General features: G+C 41.4%; 1 protein-coding gene across 1 annotated transcript in view; it reads left to right on the top strand.

Annotated features, from left to right (window-relative positions):
* PCNX2 (pecanex 2) overlaps positions 1 to 13633 on the top strand; it is a 305854-nt gene that overhangs the window by 134337 nt on the left and 157884 nt on the right. Inside the window, exons 16-17 of the mRNA XM_035008472.1 lie at positions 4051 to 4160; positions 5529 to 5625. Coding sequence (XP_034864363.1) covers positions 4051 to 4160; positions 5529 to 5625 — 207 coding nt within the window. The remainder of the gene's footprint in view (positions 1 to 4050; positions 4161 to 5528; positions 5626 to 13633) is intronic.

Raw genomic sequence — 13633 nt, 5'->3', positions numbered from 1 at the left:
GAAAAATGAGTTCGAAGGTCACAGAATCACCTTTCCTCTGAGAGTCTAATTATGTCAGTGGCACTTCACTGCCTGGTCCACATTTGATCTAAGCTACTTAATTTCTCCACCCTTTTTTCTTGCTGAAAATTATTTTCCACACAGGTCACAGAAAAGGGACCGATGTAATGATGAAAACACACCTCGCAGTCACTCACTCATGGACACATTGATGTCCTGACATTTGCGCCAAGTACAGGGGAAAGAGAGAGGCAAGGCTGCCCTCCTCGGGAGACTGTTCTAAGCACAACTGTGACCAGCGACTCTCAGATGAGGGACCAAGTCCTACCCATGCCTACAACTAACAGAAGTGAGATATCTTAAGTGTTGAAGTAGAAGTGTTTAAAGATGTTTTTGATGCATCTTTGACACATTTTGGTGCTGTGTCCCAATCTGCCTGGGAAGAGGGGATGCAGCACCAGGCAGGTGGGACTTCTTATACTGGGTACTGAAGCATGGGTAGGAGTTCACCAGGTAGAGGAGAGAGGAATAGGGCCAGAGCACAAGAGCCCTTTGTGCAGACGGAGCCCTGTGTGTGAAGGCAGGAGGGAGGAAGCAACATCTTTATGGATTTGCTGCTGTGCAGACTCTAAATATGAGGAATGAGGCTGAAAAGTTGGGCTATGGTCAGATCCTAATTGGCTTATGTAGCTTCCTGTGGAGTAGGTTCATTTGGTAGGCAATGAGGAATCATTGAAAAATACTGAGTGAAGGGCATTAATGCGATTGAAGTGCTTTTTAGGTGAGGAGGACTGTTCTTTTGCCAAGGGGAAGACACATTGGGGGGGCTGCGGAGTGGGGGAGTGACATGGAGACTGGTGTTCAGTCCTCCCGCTAAGAAGCTATTAGCAGTAGAACTGGAAAGAGAGAGGCTGTGGAGGCCTTACCCGGTGGGATGCAGTGGAAGAAGTGAGGACTGGACAGGGGTTGAAGGATGTAACGGTGACACGTGAGGATCAGCTGACTGGGGACAATGAAAAGGAAGCATCTCAGGAGAGCCAGCTTTCTGGCTCAGAGTGCTGGGCGTCAGTCACCTAGTAGGGGCTGCATTGGCCCCTCCTGTGTCAAAAACTGGGGTACAGAAGAGTACCTTGCAGCCACTCTTGAATTGTATTGTGTTTCTTTTCTAAAGAAGAGGAAGATAACCTAACGCTCAGAGATGTTGAGTAACTTAGCCAAGGCCACACAGTTCATCTGTGGCAGCACCGGGGTTCAAATCCAGGTCGGCCCAGCTCGAAGCCCACCCTGTGAAGAAGTGCTGCCCCCATGGGGAGGTGCCCCCTGTGAAGGAAGCTCAGGGGTCACTTGCAAGGCCGGGCTGGCACGATGGAGGGATAGAGATAGTGGGCTGGTTTGCCAGGGTAACTGGGTGAAGGGGGCCTTTTTTATTTTTTAAAGATGTCAGCAAAAGCATTTTTATCGGCTGAGCAGAAGGAACCAGTGCAAAGAGAGGGTTCCATTTCCTCCAATGAGGGGAGGTCTGTGGAGTAAGAGGACTTTGTGGGTGCGAGCGTAGGGCCGGCCTGAGGACACGGGAGGCTGGGGCTTTGCAGAAGGAAACTCCAAAGGGAGCAGAGAGGAATGGAGGGCAGGAATTCCGGAGAATTGGTGGAGCAGGCATCTGCAGGGAATCAGGGAAGTCTCGAAAGCTGCCGTGGTGCCTTCAGGATGCTGGGAAAGTTAGAGCAGCGCGCTAGGAATTGGTGTGAGAGGCGGAGGCCACTTGCACAGGGGGTGTGTATGGGACCGGCCAGTGTCACCTCCCGCCTGTCGGGCTGTGAGCTCAACGGCCTGCTCCACGGCTGTTCTCTTCATTTCCCTTCCACGTGCTGCTCTCCCAGGCTGCTAGACCCTCACCCTGGGGGAGAGAAAGAAATGCATTTTAATTTCTAGGGAAGTGAGGCCCATGAAAACAAAACCGCTCCCTCTACCAAGTGCAACACTTGCTTTTCCAGCGTATCTTAGCAGTCACAAATAGAAAACCAACATGGGTGGCTCATCCATTTGTAGATTTCATTTTAAGCCTAGTGAACAACTCCTGCGTCTCTGATGAAACACTCGGTGAGTTAGAGGATCAAAACCTCGAGAGAAAAGCATCGAAGTCCTGTGCTAGGTTCAGCTTTCGGAGGGCGCCAGTAGATTCTGTCAATGGTCATGGAAAGTCTGAATATGTTGCAGGTTTTCAAGTGTAGGAAACCATGTTTGTGTTGGAGGGTGTGCCAGGTATGGGTCAACGATTGAGGGGTCCCGGGCCCCCCCGCACTGCTCACAGTGGGGACACGTATTGTCTGTGATCTTTTCTCTTCCACCCCAAGTACAGTGTATTGATCTCTGGCGTCTGTCCTGCTATCATGTTAAGCCTGAACTGTCAGGCTCTTTTCATTTTGAACCGTCTTTCTCTTTCTTCAGGGGTCTAATTTGTACCGAGTTTCATTCAGTCCCCTAGTTGATCTTTAATGCCATGTTTAGATGGCATTTTAAACCATTGATTCAGTAAACACTAGGAAACGCAATTCTTATCATTAGCATTACAATGAATTCAGAGGAGGCAACACATGTTTAATGTTACATCTTATAAAAACTTAAATTTTGGAAAAGATGAAGTAAAAAATATTCTCAGAAAAGATTAAGTAAATAGACTCATAAATATGTACAATTAGTTTGTAATGTCCCTACCCCTATCTTATCCCATGTCAAAGTCAATGTTTGTAAGGCAAGGGAGACCAAAGCAAAAATGAACTATTGGGACTTCATTGAGATATAAAGCTTTTGCACAGCAAAGGAAACAGTTGACAAAACCAAAAGACAACCGACAGAATGGGAGAAGATATTTGCAAATGTCTTATCAGATAAAGGGCTAGTATCGAAGATCTATAAAGAACTTATCAAACTCAACACCTGAAAAAACAAATAATCCAGTCAAGAAATGGTCAGAAGACACGAACAGACATTTCTCCAAAGAAGACATACAAATGGCCAACAGACACATGAAAAAATGCCAACATCACTCAGCATCAGGGAAATACAAATCAAAACTACAGTGAGATACCACCTCACACCAGTCAGAATGGCTAAAATGAACAAGTCAGGAAACAACAAATGTTGGCAAGGATTCAGAGAAAGGGGAACCCTCTTACACTGTTGGTGGGAATGCAAGCTGGTGCAGCCACTCTGGAAAACAGTATGGAGGTTCCTCAAAAAGTTGAAAATAGAGCTACCCTACGACCCAGCAATTACACTACTGGGTATTTACCCCAAAGATACAAATGTAGGGATCCGAAGGGGCACCTGCACCCCAGTGTTTATAGCAGCAATGTCCACAATAGCCAAAGTGTAGAAAGGAGCCAAGATGTCCATCAAAAGATGAAAGGATAAAGATGTGGCATATGTATATACAATGGAATATTACTCAGCCATCAGAAAGGATGAAATCTTACCATTTGCAATGACGTGGATGCAACTTGAAATAAGTCAATCAGAGAAAGATAAATATCATATGGTTTCACTCATATGTGGAATATAAGAAACAAAACAGAGGAGCATAGGGGAAGGGAGGGAAAAAGAAAATAAGACAAAATCAGAGAGGGAGACAAACCATAAGAGACTTAACTATAGGGAACAGACTGAGGGTTGCTGGAGGGGAGGTGGCTGGGGGGATGGGGTAACTGAGTGATGGGCATTAGGAAGGGCACATGATGTAATGAGCACTGGGTGTTATACACAGCTGATGAATAACTGAACTCTACATCTGAAACTAATGATACACTATATGTTAATTAATTGAATTTAAATAAAATAAGATTAGAAAAATTTTTAAAAATCATTGTGCATAAATAGGCAAAGTTTCTGTGTCCCTTAGGTGTTGGTATGTCCACTGGCAGGAGTAATCACAGGACACCATATCCATCTGGCTGGACCTCGGGGCCGCACACCCAAGTGTTTCGTAGGTAGTGATCCTGACGTTTTGCACTGCCCCGTGGAATGACTTGGTATCTGATGTCTTTTCCTTAGGAACCGTGGAGCACACAGCACATCCCGGCGCTGTTTTCAGCCTTCTGTGGCCTCTTGGTTGCTCTTTCCTACCATCTGAGCAGGCAGAGTAGTGACCCCTCTGTGCTCCTGTGAGTAAGGGGCACACACAGCTGTGCCTGGTTCCCGCCGCCCCGCCTTGTCACAGAGGGGAGAGGGCCGAGCGGTGCTCGGAGGGGTTGAACTTTTGGCTGCTCACCTAGCCAACCACTGGAGGAGGGTGGGAGAAAGGCAGGACGGACCAAACACTAAGAAAATCAAGGGTCGACTTTCAGCACGCATTTCACCTTTGCTCTCCTGCTTTGGGAGTAAAATGCACAATGTTGGGAACAGAGGGCTTTTAGCTCCCAAGTGCTGCTTTTGACTTTCCCTTGGGTGAACTGTGTGGGCAGCTCCCACCTCAACCAGGCTCCTTTCGGGGTCCATTAAGCAGCATCACTAGGCGGTTCCTCTGAGGACACACTAGACTGGCATCTCTGAAAGGTTTGTCTTTTGTTCTGTTGCTTTGTGTTCCCAACACAGCGGGGCCCTCTGGGTTCAAAGTGAAGTTTGCGCCTACATTTAAAATGTATTTAGGGTGCCTGAGTGGCTCAGTCGGTTAAGCGACTGCCTTTGGCTCAGGTCATGATCCTGGAGTCCCGGCATCGAGTCCCGCATCAGGCTCCCTGCTCGGCAGGGAGCCTGCTTCTCCCTCTGACCCTCCCCCCTCTCATGTGCTCTCTCTCTCTCATTCTCTCTGTCTCAAATAAATAAATAAATAAATAAATAAATAAATAAATAAATAAATAAAATGTATTTAATAATCATCTTCAGTCACTTGAAATATACTTTCTATCTTCCCTTTAATCTTGTCTTTTAAATCTTAGAGAAATATGCACTTTGGAAGTGGAAATGCTTGGAAATGTTGCCAGAGTGTCCGATATCAACCAACTGATCGTGATCAGATAATCAATCACCTCGTGTGATTTTTCCAAACTTACGGAAGATTTGGACTTAGGATAGCCATAGCTCTTTGGGGGCCAGAGAAACCATCATTTTAGGCTGCTGGCGTGCAGCAAAATGAAAGGCACAGGAAATGGACAAAAATTAAATATGGTTTGCATAGCTTTTCCTGTCAAATATTTTGCTGGAGTTTTGAATTTTCTTGCCATTTCTTTGTGAGGATGAAGCCCTGGCGGGCTGACCAAAACAGAGAGTCTCTGTGAGCTTAGCTGTTGGCAGTTGGGGTGCCCATACCCTGTACTTGACTCCTTTAACGAAGAGGGAATCTGAAAATCAAAACAGAATATTTGTGATGACTTGACTCTGTACCTCTTTTCCTTTATTATGAATTCATTAAAAGAGAGAGCCCTTGCTCTTGCCATTTGGGAGTGTGAGGTATCAGGTGAGGCAGTTTACCTCAAACACTGTAATATGCACATATTTTAAAAAGTAAAAGCTGTGCATTTGTTCCTTTTCAGGTCCTTTATTCATTGTAGATTGCTTCCTAAATGTTTACATCAAAACCTGGAAGAATTGGCCGCAGACCCTCTCCCCAAGAAGATGAAAGACTCAGTGGTGAGATATTTGTGTTGTATAACGTATGTAAGGGTTTTGCTTAACATGGCATGGAACCTGTGGGCAAAGCTCAGGTCCTCAGTGGGGCTCCGGCTAGCCAGGAATGAGAGTCACTAGTGCATCTACAGCCGACATGTGGACTGTTGAGCAGCCTGGCGGGTGTGGACCCTTCTAGAGCCTCTGGAAGGCAGATTGCTCTGCCCGCCACAGGCACTCCCTTGGTCCTCAGTTGATGGCAGTTGCTTGGATATTCCAATGAAACAAGTTCAGTCAATTCCGCCCCCTTCTGGCACCAAGCCGCAGACCCACTGTGCACAAGTCAAAGCTTCTCAAATAGGGGCGCCTGGGTGGCTCAGTCGTTAAGTGTCTGCCTTTGGCTCAGGTCATGATCCCGGGGTTCTGGGATCGAGCCCCACATCGGGCTCCCTGCTCGGCGGGGAGCCTGCTTCTCCCTCTTCCACTCCCCCTGCTTGTGTTCCCTCTCTCTCTGTGTCTCTCTCTGTCAAATAAATAAATAAATCTTTAAAAAAAAAACCCAAAAACTTCTCAAATAAACCTTCCGCCAAGCTGGTTCCTGCTGTGCTCCAGGCAGTCCTCTCCACCTCTTCTGGCCTCAGCCTCATGCTAAGCTCAGAGTACTCTGCCCATGTTGAAGGCTGACATTGGCACAGCCTTTGTTAGGAGACCTTGGGTTTTGGAGAAGGGAGCAACTATATTGGTTGGAGCACATGAAGGGAAAAGGAAACAGTAAAAGAAGGAAGAACAGAGCACAAAGACTTAGAAGAAGGATGCTCTTTCTTTGTCCACCAGGAAAACGGTTTGGGGTGGTGTCGAACATCCTTTGAGCAGGTGTAGCCTCTTTGGTATCAACTTCCAAACATTACTACTTTAAAAAGTAATTGTTCCTCGATTATGTAATCTCCCAATCATTTGTGTGTTGAGCTTGAAGCGGACTGCTGTCTGGAAGGCATGCTTGTCCTGTGTTTTTTAGGAATGACAGATCAACAGAACAGCAGTTAATGACCCATTGATTGCAAGCCCCTCCAGCCAGGAGCTGCAGTCTCGTTTGGCTTGGTCTCCACAGTGCCTGCACCCGAAGCTTAGTACATTGCATTGAATTTAGACGAGTTAAACTGCAGTCCGCAATTTCAAGACAATGTGCAGGATTCAGTCAACATGATAATATTGTAAAAAATTCATACTCAGCTCCGCCCCCCCCCCCCCCCCCCTGCCTTTGAATGTGGCTGCAGGGGAAGCTGAAGCTTGGAGGCTTTTTTGACACCAAAAAGAAACCAAAGCGAGGTCACTATGAATAAGGGCGTGGTTCATGAATTTTAAAAGCAGAGGTATGTTTGCAAAGCAGGGCAGGAAGTGAACCTGTGGGGCTGATGGGATGGCAGCTAAAAAGGGAGGAAAACATTTGACATTGAAGCATAGCATCAACAACCTGATCTCCAGTGTTGAGGCCAGGAGACTTGCAAGATTAAACTGACATTCCCGGGTCAGTTTCTCTAAAAGCCAGGGAATGGCCTGATGTCAACCCAAAAGTTTTCCCGTGGATGTCTGAGAAAAATTGTTCTCCCCAGATGTTCCTTGATTTCATGAATGATGAAGATGCTTTCTGATTGATTGCATTGAAAAATAATGTACGAATAACGATGAAATCCAACAAGCAATTTGCTTGGCGGATGCTGCTAGCATTTCATTAGGATGAGTAGATGCGGTGGGCTAGGTGTTGCCTTAGTCAGTTTTCATTCATTTTGAAATGCTTTGTGTAATGCAGAGCACATAGCTTGTAGGTGATTTAATGTGGTGTGTGTTCTTTGCTCTGAAAAGTCTTCTGGTCTAATGATAATATTTTAACAGGACTACCAGATTCAGCTTTTACAGTTTGGTGCATAAAACCTTTTGTGCCCAGTGCAAATACAAGGTTTCCCTTCTTGTCTCCGATTTTCGTTCTCTCTCTCTTTTCTTCAAGTTCACTTTGTATGAGTAGCCCCTAAGGAGCCTCCTTAGATCAGGTTTCCAGCCCTTGTTCCTATTCCAATTCATTTGGCCTGTGATGGGGCCTGCATGTTTACAAGACTGTCCCCTCAGACTGAGCTTCCAGGGACCTCGATCTAGAAACAGAGATGCCCAGCACTCCATCAGTGGGCCTATACATTCTCGTATGCACAATGCCAACTATGCACTCAGTTCATTACCAAAACATGATAGTTAATAGCAATGTAAACTTTCCGCTTAGTTCCCTCTTATCCACCTGCCTTAGGAGCCTGGTCTTTCTTTTTCTATCCTCACTCATCCTCATCAATCTCTACCCTCTTCACCCATTCAGCTGTGTTACTTCCATTGTATCTATTTTTCTCATTTCCTAGAAACAAAAAGTAGACAAAACAACAAAACAAAGACCTCTTTTTTATCGTTCAACCATCTTCTTTTTAACCATTGGTTGTATCACCTAGGTTTTTCAGGGGCCATGCTGTCTACATCTGCTGGGTTGTATAGTGTGGGACCAAGGCTTCTTGAGTTTCTTTTTAGGGTTGGAGCACGAAGTGCCACATAAAATGTCACAATGGATTTAAAACGTTCAATGTGCTAAGCGCCAATATATTTATTAGTTAAACATGCTTGGAATCACCAATAAAATAGGAACCAAAACATTAATATTATTGAAGATTGTTTTGGAAGTTCTGGCTCGTGTTAAGTCCTAAAGGAAAAAAAAAATGTAGATTACATTATTGTGTATATGTAGAATGCACAGAAAAGTTTATTAAAATCAACTATAATCAATATGAGAATTCATAAATACCCCTAGAGACAAGGAAATTTCAAAAAGCAAGAGCATTCTAACACATCAGAAATAACCTTAGAAAATATAATGAAAACATGATCCTACTCACAATAGCAACAAAATATATAAATTGATAATGGGAATGATTTTAACAAGGAGTGTCAGAAATAAAGAAAACCACAGCAGTCTATTAAAATGTAAATGAAGTTCTGAATAAGTGGTGATAAATAGACATGACTTGATTTTGGATAGGAAGGTCGAGATTTATTAAATGCCAATTCTTTCTAATAAATTTATAGGTTTAATATCATTCAAAACAGTTCCAGAGGAATTATATTCACAACTTGGGGAAATGATTCTAAGGTTCATTTAGAAGAATAGCCATTAATAATAGTTTTTAAAAAAATCTGAAAAAGAAGAATAAGAAAGAGGAACTTAGCACTTTGAGATATAAGAGTATATTGTAAAGATTGAATAATCAGAAAAAAATTATGAGACTCATCCAAGACTAGAGGATGGGATTAGTGAATCAGTAAAACACAGAAAGGAGGCAAATTTTTATACAAATGTATTATGTGAAAATTAAATGTCACAATCAAGAATGGATTAATCAGTGTATGGTGTTGAGGTCATTGTTTAGCAGTGGGAGGGGAAAAAATAATTTTGTGTGCTGATCCCTTACCAAACACCAATGTAAGTTAAAAAGACAAAGAGCAAATGAGACTTTTCCATGTCTGATACTATGGCAGGCTGAATTATTTTAACCAAACTCTCTCCTGATTTAAACGAAAATTCTGAATAAAATACAAAAAAAAAATTCTTCTTAAATGTGACAAAAAACTGACAAAAAGATAAGGAATTATTAAGTCAAAGTCAAAATTTAAGTGAACAGGGAGCCAGGAGGAAGCAGAGCAAGAAGCTTCTTTTGCCTCAAGGGCGTCTGCCCAACCAGGGGATCCTGAGCCTTAGTTGTCAGCCCTCAAGCTGTGGGGCAGAGAAACTAAAGCCCAAGGCTGCCAAGGCGGGTGTGTGATGTGAGAACATGCACTCATCAAGCTGGGGCACTGAAGCACCCACCTTCAGAGGGAGGATGAACCAGAAGAAATCTCTCCCATCCTCAGCGCCAGAGGAATGCAAGCAGACGCACCTTGGTGTTGAACATTACAACAGAATCCTTGAGATGTAGTCTGCTGCAGGTTTTCAGTCCTAGTTCTAACACCTGCATGGCACAAAAACGCTAAATTTATGAATCGAGATTGAAGTGGCCCCCACTGGAAAAACACCTCATGGCAAAACCAAACATGAATCCTCTTTAGAGGATTCTTTCCTCCTAGGTCTCCAAGTGTTCCCCAAACAAGTTTTCTAAGGAAAATGAGCAGCTCTCAATTAAAAAAAAAAAAAAAAAATTAAACTACACAAGGAAACAAAGAACCAGTAGAAACAGGTCTTTAAGTACTTCACATACTGGAACTATCAGACACAGATTTTATTTTATTTTATTTATTTATTTTTAAAGAGTTTATTTGAAAGGACATGAGAGAGAGAGAGCATGGGGGGGGGGCAGAGGGCAGAGGGAGAGGGAGAAACAGGCTCCCCGCTGAGCAAGGAGCCCAACTTGGGGCTTGATCCCAGGACCCTGAGATCATGACCTGAGCCGAAGGCAGATGCTTAGCTGACTGAGCCCCCCAGGCGCCCCCAGACACAGATTTTAAAACAACTATACCTACTGTGTTTAAAGGAATGAAAGGTAAAACTTATAGACAATAGAAAATATTAAAATGATCCAGCATGTTTGAAAGAGAACCAAATAGACCTTCCTAAACAAAAAACCAGAAAATGAAGCAGTTGAAGAAAACAAAACAAAACACAGACACACACACACACACACACACAGGAGATTAGATGCCTTTGATGAAAGAATTAGTGAACTAAAAGAAGAAAGTATCTCGGGGGTAACAATGACAGACATAAAATTAAGAAATACAAAATAAAGATGAAGACATGTGAAAGAGAGTAAGAAGATCTAACATATATCTAGTAAGAATTTCAGAAAAACAGGGGAGAGAGAGACTGGAGCATGATCAATGTCTGATGAGATCATATCTGAGAATTTACCAGATGTGATGAAAGATACTAATCTGGAGATTCAAGCATCCCAGTGAATCACATGCAGAGTAAAACACAGGAATCCACACTGGAAAAACCATAGTGAAACTGCAGACACCAAAGACGCAGACCATCTTAAAGCAGTCAAACAAAATGAACGGATTACATTCAAACGAATGACAAACAGAAAGCTCCCTTATCAAAATCAATCATAGAAGGCAGATGTTTGATGTATTTAATGTTCTGTAAAAAAAGGTAACTGCCAAGGTAGAATTCTATGCCCAGTGAAAATATCTTCAAAGGTGAGCAAAATAAGAATATTTTAGACAAGCAGAAGCTGAGAGACTCTCACTAAATGTAATGCTGAGGAATATTTTTCAGATGGTCTCAGATGGGAAGTCTAATTTGCACGAAAGTGCAAAGAGAAATTTAAACAAACATTAACTGTATAAAACCATAAGAAGAGGATAACCCACAACTTTGGATGAAAGGAGAAAGGGACCCAAGACTTAAAAATTCTTAGTAATGTCCAAGAGACAAATAAAGGTACTGATTAACTCAAGACGGTGATAAGTGAAGTATGCATGTTGGAATGTTTGGTGTAACTGCTAAAGGAATAGAAACATAGTATGTAACTTCCTTCCTGTACGGAAGGGAAAAACAGAATGATAAAAAACAGTTCTTCATCAGTAACAAAACATAACAGGACTCCTGTGTGAAACTCTGATTAAAAGTCAATTCCAGATGGGTTATAAACCTAAATACTAGATGATAAAACCTGAAAGTGCTTAGAATCATAATAAAGGAAGTTATCTTTATGATAAATCTAGGGTAGGAAAGAGTGTTTTAAACAAGAAAAAATAAGGAAGTTCATTACAATTATGACCTTTGATTTAATCAAATAATACCCAAAAAGAGATTTAAAAAAATAAGCTACAGAATGGGAAACAATTTTTAAAATATGTATAGTAGATAAAGCACTAGTGTTGAGATGAATATAAAATTGTTATAAATCAATAAGAAAGCCAGATATCTCAATTAAAAATGGCCAAAAGACTTGTACATGCACTTCGGCAGGGAGAAAATAAAAATAGCCCAAACCATGAATACATATGCAAACTAATTAATAATCAGGAAACTCCACACTAAAACCACACCAAGTTACCATTTCATACTTACTAGACTGACAAAAAATGAAAAGTTCTCACAATATTAAGTGTAGAGCAAGGGAACTCTTATATACTGTTGGTGGTAGTGTAAATTAGTATATCTGTTTTGGAAACAATTTGGTATCATAAAAGTTGAAGACACACACTACAGCCAGCAATTCTACTCCTAGATATTTACCCTGGAGCAAATCTTGCACCTTTGTACCAGAATACACATATAAGATTTTTCCTCATTGCATTTATTCATAAGGGCCCTAAGCTGAAGCCATTGGAAATTGCACCAACAGTGGAATGCGTAGTATACAGCAAAAGAAGAGACCTTACCATAGCCATATGCAATGGTATGGGTGAGTCTTAGCCACGTAAATGTTGAGCAAAGGAAGCAAGACATAAACAAATATGTCTAGTCTGGTGCCATCTATTGGGTAAAAATAGGTCAACCAAATTGCTTACATTACATACATAAGGAGCAAATCATTCTTGTTTAAAGAGTAAGAAGCTTACTTTCACCACAGTCAGGATAGTTGATATGGACCCCCAAGAGGGGAAAGAAGGGTTTGTGATCAGGGAGCCACATAAGGGATTTCTTGGGTACTAGAAACACTAGATTTCTTAATCAGTTGGTAGTCACTGAGATGTTCACTTTATAATTATTTTTTAAATTGTACATATGTATTTTAAGCACTTTCTTATATGCCTGGCTCACAATTTTAAAAATGTAAAAGAAATTTTCAAAAAGTATTAAATAAAATCAAACATTTATTCAAATTCTAGAAAAGGGATAATTTTCCAGGCTTGGAATTTATAAAATGAAAAGAAATAAAACACTCACACATACACACATAGTTAGATGTGAGTACATAAAACTTTTAAACGTCTATATGCTTAAAGGCAATAAAATTAAATAATTTGGTAAAATATTCACTGCAAATTTGACAAAAGTTAAATATCTTTCTTATACCAACAACTCACAGTTTAATTTTTTAAACTCTATAAGCAAATGATATCAATATATATATTTCATTTAGGGACAAAATATTTACAAGTAACTGTGAGAATTCTATTTACCCTACTTATACAGAAAGAAATGCAAATTAAAGTTTGATGGCTTTTTTTTTTTTTAGAGAGAGCGCATGCGCATGAGCAGGGGGGAGGGGCAGAGGGAGAGGGAGAGAATCTCAAGCAGGCCCCATGCCCAGCGCAGAGCCGGGCCCAGGGCTGCATCTCACGACCCTGATATCATGACCTGAGCCGAAATCTAGAGTCAGATGCTTAACTGACTAAGCCACCCAGGTGCCCCTAGATGGCATTCTTTTTTTGTCCACTCAGTCAGCACAGGATAAATTAGTGATATTACCAACTGGGACAAGATGAGATTTCTTAGATATTGTTTATATTTGTGTAAATTATTACAATCATCTGGAAAAGCATAATTTGTCAAGAATTATAAAATTCATAACCTATAATATAAATAAATTGATTTGTCAGTTTTTCTAGAGAATGAATTTAAAATATGAAAAAAAATGATTTAGGTGCATAAAGATCATGACTGCAGCATAATTCATCATGGTAAAAAATGGAAAATAACCTAATACCTAGAAGTCAGGGAATGCTTGCACTAAATATGGCACATTCATTTTCATTCATGAAATTAATGTTTTGAGTTTCCACTCTGGCACTGTTTGTATGTGTATATGTTTATGGCATCACAAGATGGACAATTAGTTCGTCATTAAGTGACTATTAATAAGTCTTACAATAATATACATATATATAGTGCTTACAAAAGAAAGTACAGTTGAAAAAGGTACAAAATTATATGCACAGTACGATTAGACCTTTATAAAATATGCATAGATAAACCCATATACATCATGATGACAGCTAGAACCATGCCTCAGCATTCACAGGCAAAAATACTGGCCCAGAAAGCATAAAAATG

Source organism: Mirounga leonina, unplaced genomic scaffold, assembly GCF_011800145.1.
Source record: "Mirounga leonina isolate KUSES-001 unplaced genomic scaffold, KU_Mleo_1.0 Mir_152, whole genome shotgun sequence".
In the NCBI taxonomy this organism is placed as follows: domain Eukaryota; kingdom Metazoa; phylum Chordata; class Mammalia; order Carnivora; family Phocidae; genus Mirounga; species Mirounga leonina.
Note: the sequence above shows the minus strand (reverse complement) of the source record. Positions and strands in the feature narration are given on the sequence as shown.